Source organism: Camelus ferus, chromosome 6 (assembly GCF_009834535.1).
Source record: "Camelus ferus isolate YT-003-E chromosome 6, BCGSAC_Cfer_1.0, whole genome shotgun sequence".
Taxonomy (NCBI): Eukaryota; Metazoa; Chordata; class Mammalia; order Artiodactyla; family Camelidae; genus Camelus; species Camelus ferus.
Genome location: NC_045701.1, coordinates 70,172,366 through 70,186,693, shown reverse-complemented (window position 1 = coordinate 70,186,693; position 14,328 = coordinate 70,172,366). Strand labels below are relative to the sequence as shown.

Below are 14,328 nucleotides of genomic sequence, written 5' to 3'. Positions count from 1 at the left end.
CCCACCTTATTCTCATGCTTTCTTTGTCTTAGACTTAGTCTAAGGTTAAGAACTGTGTTAGGAGCTCAAGTGGTTGTTGATTTACTGACAGCATGCACTGCAGGTCAATTTCTATTTAATATGAACCCAATAAGCAGAAACCAGATCAAATTCAATCCTAGGATGAGGATTTGGCACATTTTTAAAGCTCTACAAATGAATAATGATAAAATCATTCAGAAATGTCCTCAGTGACCCCACAGAAGGTCGATTTATCTCTATTTTAGAAAGGAATAAAACCTGCCTGGACTTGCTAATGAAGCCAAACTAGTAGCCAGTTTTTCTGAATGTCCCATTACATCAGGAAACTCCATCTTATATGGGATGTTAGTTCATAGGTTGAGGAAAATCATAGTATAAGTCACATTCAAAAAGAGACTGAATGGAGTTAAAAAGTAAGGATGTATTTGTCACAAATATCATTACCAAAAAAAGATGCTAATTAATTCAGTACGTACTTACTGACCACTTGCTACCAGTACAGTAATAAACTAGGTACTAAATGATTCTCCAAGTAGGGAAATATAAAGGAGGAAGGAGAGGGAGAGAGAGAGAGAATGAACAAATGAACACATGTGTATGTGTGTGTGTGGTGTTTTAAAGATTAATTTCAAAAGGTTACCTTTCCTATCCAGGTTGATTATTACAAATGCCTATAACATTAAATGTTCAGTATCATATCCTAAAGAAAGGAGGCGGGGGTGGTCGGGGGCAGGGGGGCACTTGGTAAAACAATGAAATGGATTTCCATTTTTAAAACGTACTTAAAATATATTTATTTCCAAAATTTTTGAGGTTCATATTCTACTCCAGGAATTACATCACCAGATAATCTTAGCCCCACCTTAAAAAACAAAAAAAAACTATTTTACTTTGCCCCTTCCTCCAGCTCCTGCCCACACTCTCTCTCTCTCCTTCAGTCAAACTTCTTGAAAGAGTTGTCTATACTCACCATCCCCATTTCCTCACCTTCCATCACTCCTCAAATCAATGCAATATGGCTTCAGTCACTATGAAACTGCTCCTGCCAAGGTCAACAATAATCTACATGTCAGTAAATGCAAAAGATAACTCACAGCCTTCATCTTACTTGACCTCTCAGCAGTGACACAGCTAACCACTCCCTCCTCCTAGAAACAGTCTTCCCTTCACTTCTGTGGCCCTGTGCTGTTCTGATTTTCCATATATTTATTTGGCCTTTCTTCCCACTGGTTCTCTTAGATACTGATTCTGCAGAGCTAGGCTCAATGTCCTTTAAACTCTATTCTTACTCTACACACACTCTGCAAGAGACTTCACCTATTTCTGTGCCTTCAAATACCATTTTTGTGCTGATGACTCACAAGTCTATCATGTTTCCCAGATCTCGCTCCTGGACTCCAGATCTGTATCTAACTTCCAATTGGACATCTCCACTTGGAATCTTATGTCTCAAGGATCTTAAACTCAGTAAGTCTAAAACTTAACTCATCATTTCCCCCTCATCCCCAGATCTGTTCTTCCTCTCCTGTGGTTTTCCTATTTTATTAGTATATGGAACACCATCCACTCAGCAGCCTACCCTAGAAACCTAGGAATCATCCTTGATACCTCCCTCTCCACTACTATTCAATCTCCAATTGGATTCTAGCACCTAAATATTTCTCCAGTCTTTCCACTTCTCTCCATCTCATCCATCACCATCCAAGTCCAAGTCATGACGAACTCTTGCCTGGATTACTCTATTGACTATTCTCTCCAAATCACTCTTGCTCCTTTCGATTCCACTCTCCACATTGCAAAGCAGAGTGAACTTTCAAAAAAGCCAGTCTGTCACATCTGCCTATATAAAATCCTTCAGTGGCTTCCTACTGCCCTTAGGATAAAGTCCTCATAGGTACCCCCTGGTCTGGTTTGGACCTACCATTCTCTACCCGAGCTTTCAGTAAGCCTTACTGAACTTAATTCTTTGAATTCTTATCTGGTTAATTCCTACCCATTCTTCAGGTTTCATTTAAATATTACTTGCAAAGGGAGACCTCGTCAATAAAGATCAGAGTGCCCAACTATATTTAATCATTTGAAAAATATTTATCCTTCACCTACTGTGTGTTAGACCCTGAGCAAGGCACTGTGAAAACAATGGTGAGCTTTAAAAAGCTCGCCTTTTCTATTCCTTATGGAACAGTCTAGTGATATTTTCTATTTTATAATCTTACAGTACTGTGCACTTCTCTTAATTACTTATTAAATGTCTTTCTCCCCATCGGGACAAGTCAGTGAGGGCAGGTACCATGTCTATTTTGCTCACCATTTCATCTCTGGTACTAAGCACAGTTCCTGGCACATAGTTGTTACTCAATATTTGGATATTAAATAATGACTAAAAACTCTAATCAAAGTCAACAGCTTCATCTAAATAAGTTTTGAGAACAGAAGAAAAAATCACAATTCATGAAAAAAAGACCATATGCATTTTACCTAGCCAGTCCTTTAAACACACAGAAAAGATAATTCAAAAGACACACTCCATTAAATCACCAGCACTTAACTCTGAAAACCAGAAATTAAATGGAAGAATACTAAGTATCTACCCTGTCTTTTCTATACTAACTGTATTTCCAATCAAATAACCCTAGGTCATGAGTGAAAGTCTTTCTTTACAGAATTCAGTACAGTAAATGTAGAAGAAATGGCAGAAAAAGTCATCATGTTGCAACCTCTAATGAAGAAATAATCTACTCACGCAAAGACCATCAATGGATGAAACACTAGATGAAACATTAGATGCAAGACTGATGGGAAGCTTTACAGTGGAGGAATCAGACTGTCACCCCCTGATCAATTTTGGCACCACTAACTGTGGGACGACTAGGTACTGAGTATCTCCTGATGCGGATGCCAGTGAAGTACACAGCACTACCTAGGTTATGAAGTCCACCTACCAAAAGTAAGGTAATCTTCAATCTAAGGTTTCAGAGTTAATGTCTAGTTTATGAAACACATGGGAGAGAGGAACAAGTCAAATGACACCATGAGATGACAGACAAATCCAGAGCATGGGACAGTCTACAGGACAACTACCACAGATTTTTTTACCAAGCTCAATGACAGGGGGTAGAAAAAGAGAACAGGAGAGACTAGCCTAAGTCAAGGGTTCTCAAGTGAGAGTGATTTTGCCCCCAGGGGATATTTGGCAATGTCTGGAAACATTTTTGGTTGTCACAACTGGGGGCTGCTACTGGGATCTAGTAGGTAGAGGCCAGAGATTCTGCTAACATCCTACAAGGCACAGGATAGCCCTGCAACAAAATTATTCTGCCCAAGAATGTCTATGTTGGATTTCGATTTGAACAAACCAACAAAACATTATTGAGTCCATTGGGGAATTTTAACATGGATAATACCAAGGAATTATTTTTATTAGTATGATGAGACAATAGGGGAAATCTGAATGGATCAGGTATCAGATGATAGAAACTGTCAATTCTGTTAGGTGTTATGTGTTTACCTAAGAAAGGGTCCTTTTTTTTTTTTAAAGATGTCTAATTAAGAATGAAGGAATCAAATGACTTGAGATCTAAGATTCATTTTAAAATATTTCAGCAAGAACAACAACAATAAAGGCCTAAGTGAAATAAATACAGCAAAATCTTGATAGCTGTTGAAGTCAGTGATGGGTATATGGAGGAATCATACCATTTTCTCTACTTCTGTGCATGTTTAACATCTTTCACCATAAAAAATTTAAATGAAATATTCCAAAAATAAAATATAAATCAAAAAATAATAAATGTGCAGAAGGGTTAAGTGTCAGAGATTGGCACTAGCATGAAAAAAAAAGTTTATTATCTAATAAACCAAAGTATCCCAAGTCTAAAACATGACAACTCTTGTATCTTACTCAGGTCTTTGTGGAGAGCCTACAATTTGCAAGGCACTGACCTAGGTGCTACACGGGATAAAAAGGTAAGTGGACAGTGTCTGCAAGGGACCTACAATGTGAAGAACAGTACCAAACCACATGGGGAAGCTCAGGCATGGCTTCACAGAGACCGATACTTGAGATGTGCCCTGAAAGCAATACAACTCTAAGAGGGTGGCAGGGTTGAGGAAGTTGGGACAAATTCTAGACAGAAGTAAGAAAACCTAAAGAGGCCCACTCACACCTCTCAAACCTCATCTTCCATCACTTTCTTTCTGGCTCTCATCAAAAAATTTAAGGCACTGAATATTCAAAGCACCAAAAGAAGTTCACTATAGACAAGGGTACAAAAGCAGAAAAGCCAAAAGCAGTGTTCATGGTAAACATTTATATTAAGGATCGGTCTAATCACCCCCTACAACCAAAAAACAATTAATTTGTCTTTCTAACGCCAGAAAAAGTCTAGAAGAGATGAGGATATAAATGTCATATTTTGGCTTGGACTAACTCTGAAAGTGTTTAACTACAGAAGCACTGGAAATTTCAGAGTAGGGTGATAAAGAGGGCAGAAATTCTGTCTCTACTGTAATAGAAGAATCTAGGAAAATAAGCTGGTCAGATGGTACTAATATGGTAAGCTAATAGAATCTCTTATTCAACTGTTTTACCCATTACCTCAAGTGTTTTCTCTTAATGATGTGCCAAGCACATCTTGTTTAAAACAACTTGTTTTGTTTTCTTAATTTCTAATGCCAAACTACTGTAAAATTAGAATGCTGCATCCCTATCTATTGTAAATCTTTTATATGTAAATCTAAGCTTGTGGATGAAAAGATTCTCTTTTTTCATTAGGGAATCTAGGTAGACTACTAATTGCTAAAAGTGTCTATCTTAAGAAATCAGAACAGATGATTTCTTCCAGTTTAATCCTATCTTCTTTCTTAAGGGAGGAATTCATTTATTACTGTTATCCAATCAATCTTTTATCCAATCAATCTTTGACAGGGAAGCATCATTTCAAATAGAAGTTTAGAATAATGGCTTTCTTATGAAGAGCTATCATGAATTTTTTTTTTTAAAACCTGGCCAAATTCAAGGCTGTTACTCAGGAGTAAATGGTAACAACACGCAATTCAGCAAATTGTTCATGTCTTAAAAGTATCTTCAAGTGATGTGAGAAAGAATGCATGAGTCAACTCCTTAAATGACCAATAAGCTCCTCAAAAGATCAAATATGTAGACTTCCTAAGTATTATATACATATCCATAAATATAACTAAGATGCTCCTAATTAGAACTAGTTTTCCATTCTTCATTTGTTGAGACCTCTTAATTCAGGAAGCTGATAGCTACCAGTGGTTTTTTTAAAGAAGCTAACTGGTCATAAGAGTTACATGCATTTCAAGTGTAAGCCCTTTGAGAAGTTTCTTTTTCATGCTGCCTCTCAAACAGAATTTTAGTTTAAGTTACAATTAAAAAAAAAAACAAAACAAACCTTTGCAACAGCAACAAAATCTAGAAGGTTGATCAATGGAAACCAAGAAATACATCTGAGAAGTAAACTCTTGAGCCATACCAATACTCCGGGGTTTAGAGGTATCTTCACACTATTCTCTTAATAATCCACATGTAGCTAGTTTAAAAGCATGGATGTCAGACCTCTGACTTTTACGGAATCCTTTGGAGTGTAAATTAGCTAGTTACTGTGTGTTGGAATTAGGCTAATCACTGGGTAAAGCCCCCAGGTCTGCTCACTTAGGGCCCCCTAGGTGAGAGAGGCGTTTTGGGCAGATGCTTTCTTACCTGTGGAGTCATCGTAGAGGGATCTGGCTCAGGGGCAGCTTGCTGCTGTTCAGCACTCTTGTTCTTGGCCCCGCTTTCCAAAGGCTCTTGCTGGACAGTTGCCTTATTCCCAGAAGAGGCGGACGGTGGTGGTGGAGCTAGTAGCTGGGATTTAGAATGGCCTTGGGAGGGGCGGGAAGGGGATGCCTGAGAAGAGGGCAAGTAGGACTGGGAATGGCTCAAATAGGATTGCGAGGAGGAGGATGAGGAAGAATAAGAGGGGGTGGGCCCCAGGTAGGATTGGGAAGGTGGGGACTGAGAAGGGGACGGCTGAGCGGGAGGCAGGTAGGGCTGAGACGAGGCCGGGGGGTAGTACGAAGGTGGCGGCTGAGGTGGGGGCATGTAAGACTGAGACGGGGGCATATAGGACCCCGGTAGTACTGGGGGAGATTCAGGGGGCGAATCCAGCTCCATGGGAACCAAACCAGGAGGCCCATCTCGTTGGTGGTGGAGCATCTGATGTTTGTACTGCTGCTGCTTCTGATAGCTGAGAGCCGGCCCAGGTGGCGGAGGCATCGGTGGCGGTGGTGGCTGCCAGTCCCCATAGCCGCCCCCCGGCATCACTGGCGGGGGCGGCAGAGGGGGCGGAGGAAGGTGATGGGGCTGGAGCACGCACTGCATTTGCTTCTGGTGCATCTGCTGCAGCTGCTGGAGCTGCGCCAGGTGCTGCTCGCGGAAGCTCATGAAGCCGGAGGAGGAGGGGGCCGCGGGAGTCGTCGAGCTCGAGTACCCGGGCCCTGGCGAGGCCTCAGGAAGGGCCACCGGCGGCGGCGGCGGCGGGACCGGCGGCGGCGGATAGTGGCTGCTCCCGCCATACCGGCCCCAATTCGGGTACATATCGGAGAAGGAGGCGCAGGGCTCGTCCTGGCGCCGTTACTCGTCGCAACCGACCTCTAGGAGCCGCGGCGGCGACAGCGACAGCCGGAACTCGCGGCGCCTACAGGCCCCGGAGCGTGTAAACGGAGCGCGCCAGTGCGCCGGCGCTCCGGAGCTGGGCCCGCGACCGGGAAGGCGGGGACCGTACTGTGGCGACTGCGCCTGCGCAATAACCACCGAGATGAGAACAAAGGCAAGATAGAGCGGCCCTTTGCTTGGCGACTCTCGGTTGCCATCTTCCTTCCGGTTCGGATAATGTAGGTGCGAGCTTAACATTCTCATAGAACCGAGGAACCATAGAGTCTCGCAGCTGAAAGGGGTGGTAGAGATCCTATCGCTCTACGGATTCATTTTTGAATGAAAAAAAAAAAAAAAAAAAAAAAAAGATTCCATTCACAGTAGCAACAATCGCAGCAACAACAACAAAAACTACGAAACAAGTAGGAACAACACTAATAAGAAATATGTAGAATGTATATAAAGGAAACTACCGAACCACACAGAATCAAATCCGAGTGGGATAAAGCTAGACTTTAAATAATGGAGCGGTTTATCATGGTTCCGAAAGAAAAGAGAAAAAATTATGAAGATGTCAGTTCTTCTCAAATTAAATTAATAGATTTAATTCAATTCTAAAAAAAATCCAACTGGGAACAAATCTGTGAAGAATGGAAATGTATTTTGAAAATAGTGTAAGACTACATCAATTTCTGTAGGTATTGTGAAAGGGGAGAAATGGAATTCTTTAGAATAACTCAACACAGAAAAATTCATGTTGGAGTATCTCAACTAAAGGAAAGTTAACAAAAACCAGATACAAGATTACCTAGAGAGGACGACTTAGAAAATAATCCAATCTCTCATCATAATGCTAAACATGATCTCCTTTGGCTTGAATGAATTACTGAAAAACAAATCTGATACACACTGAATTTGGAAGAAGAAAAAAAAAAAACCCAACTATCTAACTCTGAGACTTCTAATTGTGTCAGTGTGTCAGTTGTGCACCACTTAAAGATTTGACCTTGCTTCCATCTTAACAACCTAGATCTTCACCTCTCTTAGGAGGTGGATGTGAGTGAAAAATGGGGCAGCTAAGCTTTCTTCAGAAGAAAGGGCTTTTCATTCTCAAATAGGAATTTGTGTTTCTGTTAACTTTTATTGAAATATAAACCATATATCTAAAACTATTCATCATAAGTGTACAGCTTAGTAGATTTTCACAAACCAATCACACTTATGTACTGATCAAGAAACAACATCACCCAACTCAGAAATCCCACTTACTTATAATTTTAATATTTCAATTGAAATTCTCTTCAAAAACTATAAAAATAAATGTGAAATCACCTTAGACTAAACTTAAGGAGAAAATCAAATGATCATCTCATTAGATGCAGAAAAAGAATATGATAAATTTCAGCATCCATTTATGATTTTTAAAAAGATTTGCAGGCCAGAAATAAAAGGGAACTTCCTTAATCTTACACAGAGTATTTACTAAGAAAACTACAGCAAACATCACACTTAATTGTGAAAAGTTTTCCCGCTGAGATTGAGAACAGATGTCCATTACTATCACAATTGCTACAGGTTGAACTGTGTCCCCCTCCAAAAAAGATGTTTAAGTCTTAACCCCCAGTACCTCAAAATGTGACCTTATTTGAAAATAGGGTTGTTACAGATGTAATTAATTAAGATGAGGTTATACTGGAGTAGGATGGGCCCCAACCTAATATGGCCCCCAATCTCCTTATAAGATGGCCATCTGAAGACATTCACAGAGAATGCTATGTGATGCAGAAGGCAGGAATGGAGTTATGCAGCTGCGAGCCAAAGAGTGGAACAAATGGAACTCTCATACACTGCTGGTGGGAGTGTAAATTGGGATAGCCACTCCGAAATACTATTTGGCACTGTCTACTAAAGCTGAACAACCCCAGAGTCTATGACCCAGGAATCCCACTCCTAAGCCAACAGAAACCGATGGAAATATATACGTTCACCAGAGGACATGTACAAAAATGCTCAAAGCAACACTATTTGTAATGGCTGAAAACTGGAAAACAACACAAATATCCACCTATACTAGAACAGATAAGCTGTGGTATATTTATATAATGAAATACAAACAGCAAAGAGAATAAAGGAACTACACATGAAACAACTCAGATGAATCTCACAAACAATGCTGAGCAAAAGAAGCTAGACAGAAAATAATACGAACTATGTCTTCACATATATAAGCTCAAAAATAGACAAAATTGATATATAGTGTTAGTTTCAGGACAGTGAAGGAATAGTGACTGGAAACAGGCAGAAAGGGAGCTGCTGATGCTGTTTCTTAATCTGGGTGCTGGTTACATGGGTATGATCAGTTTATGAAAAGTTCACCAAGCTGTACCACTAATGATCTGTGCACTTTTGTTTATATAATTCAATAATGTACCATCAAGAAAACTGTAAAAGATGGAAATTCAAAAGAATATTTACTGTATAATTGACTTTACATATAGTTCAAAAATAGGCAAAATGAAATTATAGTGTTAAAAGTAAAGGTAGTGGTTGCCTTTGAGGACAAAGAAAAGGATACTGACCAAGGAGGCGTGATGGTTATAAGTAGGGTTTCTGAAGTGCTAACGATGTTCTACTTCTTGAACCAAGTGGTAATTACACAGATATTTGCTTTGTTAATACTTACTGACCTGAGATAAACACTTTCATACTGCATAACACAGGGAACTATATTCAATATCTTACAGTAACTTATGGTGAAAAAGAATATGAAAATGAATATATGTATGTTCATAAGTGACTGAAGCATTATGCTGTACACCAGAAATTGACACAACATTGTAAACTGACTATATTTCAATAAAAGATATATATACAAAACTTACTGAGCTGTAAATTTATCCTTTGGCCTTTCCTGTTTGTGTGCTGTACCTCACAATTTTACAAAAAAGTTTTCAAAAGAGTAGGAAAGAGAAGAAAAGTGACAGTAGTGGAAGGCAGAGAAAGATGACAGGTGGAGGAAGACAGAAAGCTGTCTCTTTGCTTTTTCCTTTCCTACCTGGCATGGTAGTTTCTAGCCATCAGGTTCTCTATCCAGAACCCCTTCCTCAACAACAGGTTTTCCAGCACCTAATAGGGAAACAGCACTGCTATTTAAACAGGCCCTTCACAAATTTAGTCATTGTTCTAGATGATACAGGGAATCCTTCCCCCTGCATTCTTACTGTCAGGGAACTAACATGCAGTTGGCCATTCTTTTGGCCTGAACAATTTTCAAAAGTCACAGCCATCTTCATTATACAGAACCACTGTCTCCAGAAAATTCTTTAAAAGAAACCTCATTGTGTAATACTCTCCTCATGACATTTTAGCAATGTTGATTTCACGTTGTATGACCAACCACCAAGCTCATTTTTCAGAGACTAATTTTACTAATCTAGAATGCAAAAATTAAGAACAATAAAAACATAAAGTACTCATTCAAAATGAAATAAGGGATGAATTAAAGCACAAATCACACAGAAGATTTTGTGTGGGAGACTCCAGAGAGGGTCAGCTGTTAATTGTCAATGCTGTCAAAATCAACTCAGCATGAGTGTTATCTAGACTAGGTTTATAACCCAGCTGCACTTCTGTCTTGTTATGTTTCATCCTTGCTGTTACTAGGGTGACTTGCGTGAGGGCTGGGACCAGGAGGTGGCATTTGATTGATTAGTGGTTTGCAGTCATACTCTGATTGGCTGGTGGATGGCACACCATTTTGTGGAATAAAAATCCCTGCTACATCTTGCAGCTTGTACCATTCTAAACAACAGGATCTAGAGGCAGATTATCTGCTATTGGATCTAGGCACTCTAAAGATTCGGGTTGGACAGTGTCTAGACTCAGGGTAACCTGGTCATACATAACCTTGGCAATGTGAATGCTTCTTCCCTTTCCTATCACCACGGAGTCATGCTTTCATTTTATCCTAAAACAAAACAAAACAAACAAACAAAAAAAAACTCATAGGTGTTCATAAGTAACCTCAATTGCATGTGGTCAGTCCTTCATTTCCAACGGATTTGCACAGGAGCTTGAGAATGGTTGTATCCATTACAGTTCTTTAGATGTTATCCATAGCAACTAAACATAACAACTAAAGCTTTAAAAGAAACGTATTTGGAAAGATATTATGAAAGTCACAAAATAGAAAAGAAGGACCTATAACTAGGTCTAAGAGCAGGAAAAAGCCAAGCCAGGAGCTAGTCTATCATCAGAACTCTGGATGCTATTAGAAACAAGGTTCAACTCTTTTTTTTTTTTTTTTTCCTTCAGCCACTCAATGCCTTCTCAGATATATGGGGTGGTGAGAGGAAGGATCTGGAAGAAGGCACCTCCAGGGCGCCCTTCATCTTCCATAGTAAAAAGGCTGGGCACTCTAATCTAAATCCTAGTAAAACTGCACACAACTCAGGAAAGTGTAACAGCCCAAGAAAAAAGTCTAGTACTATTAAAAAGGAAGAGTGAATGTGAGCAAGCAAAAGCAACAAATATCCATTACCATGGAGGAAGGGCCTCCACTTTCAGGGGAATGTACTCAAAGACATGGGCATAAAAAGGAGATCAGCATTATCGATCAAATGCAAAAAGAACACTGCCAGAAAGATCTTGAGAGAGAATAAACAGAGGCTTTCTGAGCAATAAATTGGAAATGATTTTAAAATCAAAGAATAAATGTATTAATTAGGAAATAGTCTAAGCTGCTGTAGCAATGAGACACTAAAATATAGTGGGTTAAATAAAAGTTCATTTTCACTCATAGAACAATTTAGAGGTAAATAGTCCAAAGTTGTCATCTTCAACATAAAGCATCCATTTCTGGGTTTAAGGTGGCTGCTCTGGTTCCTGCCATCAAATCTGCATCTAGCCAGTGGGGAGGCAGAATGGGTTAGGGGAACACACCTTTTAGGGAGGATGCCTTTTACAATCATAAGCCAGAATACATACTTACCACTTTCAGTTACATCCTATTGGTTACAAATTAATTGGTAGTCCATGCCTAACTGCAGGGAAGGCTGGGAAATAAAGTTTCTACTTGGGCAACCCTCCAAAAACCTCATAAGATCTATTATTAAGGGAAGAAGGGCAGAGTGGATGCTGGGACAACCAGCGGTATCTGTCACAATGACAATGACAAGTTCTAAGGAGGCTGTAGAGCAACAGAAACTCTCTTATGCTATTGATGGGAGTACAAATGTGTACAGTACTTAAATAGTAATTTGAGAATATCTGATGCAACTGAAGATACACAATGCCTTACAACATAATTTTACTTCTAAGTATGTATCTTGGACTAAAGATATTTTTATACATTTATACAAAGAGGTATGTAAAAGAACAAAGCCCTGTTTTAACAGTAAAAATTGGAAACAATTTAAATGATCATCTATATGAGCATGGATAAACAAATTGTTTAAATATTTCAAAATCATACAGCAATTAAGGTGAGTGAACTAAATCTAAAACTAACATGGATGAATCTCACAAACATAACTCAGAAAAAAGCGACACTTGGAAAAGACTATATATGCCGGATATACACCCCAAAGAATTCAAAGCAGAAACTTGAACAGATTCTTGTACACCTGTGTTCACAGCAGCATTATTCACAATGGCCAAAAGGTGGAAGTAACCCAAGTGCCCATCAACAGATGACTGGCTAAACAAAATGTTGCGTATACATACAATGGAATATTATTCAACTTTAAAAGGAAAGAAATTCTGATACATGTTACAACATGGATGACTCTCGAACATTAAGCCAAGTGAAATAAGCTAGTCAAAAAGGACAAATACTGTATGATTCTACTTACAAAAGGTACCTAGAGTGGTCAAATTCATGGAGACAAGAAATGGAATCATGATGATGGAGACTGGAGGTAGGGAGGAATTAGAAGTTATTGTTTGATGAGTACAGAGTTTCAGTTTTAGAAAATAAAAAAAAAAATTGGAGTTGGATGGTAGTGATGGTTGCATGGCAATGTGAATGTACTTAATGCCACTGAACTATACAGTTAAAAATGGTTAAAATGATAAGTTTTATGTTTTGTGTATTTTACTACTAAAAGACTATATACAGCATGTTTTCATTTATAGGCAGCTCAAAAGCATACACATTACAAACATATTGTTAAGGTATACAAGTAATGGGTGAAACTATAATGAAAACCAAGAGGATGACAGACACAAAATCCAGGAGAGTGGTTACCTCAGAGGAGGGGTGTTGTTGAGAGAAGGAATGTAATCAGAGAGGATTAGACAGAAAGTTTCAAAATTATGGATAATATTCTTTTCTTTAATCAGGTTATCGGTGTAAGGGTGTTCATTTTAGTAATATTCCTTATAGCTCAAATATACTCTATGTATATTTATACTCATGTATACTCTATATGTAATTTTTTATAGATCTGCATACATTATACAGTATTTAATACAATCAAAAGTATACATTTAAATACACATATATAGTTAAATATTAACATAAATGTCTACCTTTAAATGTATGAAGTATTACATATTTTGCATGGGAAAATTAAAGGAGAATTAAGAAATATTAAAGTGGGTTACTTCAGGAAAACTACTGTTCAGACAATTTTTCTAGACTGAAACATAGCTCCAACTTGTATAGTTCCACCTCAAACAACAGGTTTGAGTGTTTGAGAATGAGGTGTAGTGAATACTACTGTTTCCCTTCAGGACATTCGTTTCCTTCCTTCTTCCATCTTGATAAAATCCCAATTTTGTTCAAGTGTCCACATCTCTCTTTACATATCCCATGTCACTGAGAAAAAGCTGACCATCTCCAGCTCCAAGAGTAGATCCTGAGTAGTTTCAGTCAATCACAGTGATATCCCTTTGCCTTTTATTGGTTCAGATATTCTGTCTTAACATAATCAGCACGTGGCATTTCTTAGGCCAAAGATTGGCATCTGCCCAAAGTTGGCACAATCATGCTGAAGAGAAGGATTTATATTACATGGTTTGGGGAAGAGACCCTCTTTATCACCAATAGATATGAACAAGGGGCATGTTGTTCCAACTGCTGTTTACAGCCAACTGGGGGCTTTGATGACAAGTCATAAAATGGGGGAATGTCAAACTGAGAGAGATAGAGCTTCAGCCCTGATTATGCTGTGCATAGAGCTGCACTACCTTTGAATTCCGTTATTTGAGATGCATTTCCTTACTGTTTAAGATAGACTGAGTTAGGATTTCTGCTACTTGCACTAGAAGCATCCTAACTGAAACCTGGAGATGCATTCTAAGGATACATACAGTAACAGGAATCTCAGAAACACAGTTGGGCCCCTTGGAAATGCAGGAACCCCACCTGGCCCTTTGAAGAAGGGCTGCATACGTAGGTCACAGAGGGATTGGAATATAGTTTAGGAACTGGCTGCCCTTAGGTCTCAATGTAGACCTAGCTGTCACTGTCTCAGCATTAGTAAGTTCTTGATTAGGACTCTGCCATCTTGGTACTCTTGTGTCAGGTGCACCCCAGCTTTTCTTTGTGTATGGTTTCTACTCTTGCTATAGCTGTTCAACAATCCATGTCTTGAGATCTAAATTCCTTAAAGAGAGGATCTATTTCCTTAGGACAGTCCATCTTA

At 39.1% G+C, this 14,328-nt stretch overlaps 1 protein-coding gene across 4 annotated transcripts in view; it reads right to left on the bottom strand.

The window, feature by feature from the left end:
- The window catches only part of YLPM1 (YLP motif containing 1), a 58,417-nt gene extending 51,479 nt beyond the window's left edge, over nt 1-6,938 (bottom strand). Inside the window, exon 1 of one of the 4 annotated variants that reach the window (XR_004320830.1) lies at nt 5,747-6,935. Coding sequence is in view for 3 of the 4 variants with exons in the window: in XM_032482371.1 (XP_032338262.1) it covers nt 5,747-6,622 (876 nt within the window). In the remaining variant the exon portion in view is untranslated. Of the gene's footprint in view, nt 1-5,746 lie in introns of all 4 variants that reach the window. The other 3 variants (XM_032482371.1, XM_014559107.2, XM_006184591.3) reach the window with 3 other exon arrangements.
- Between the last annotated feature and the right edge of the window lie 7,390 nt (nt 6,939-14,328).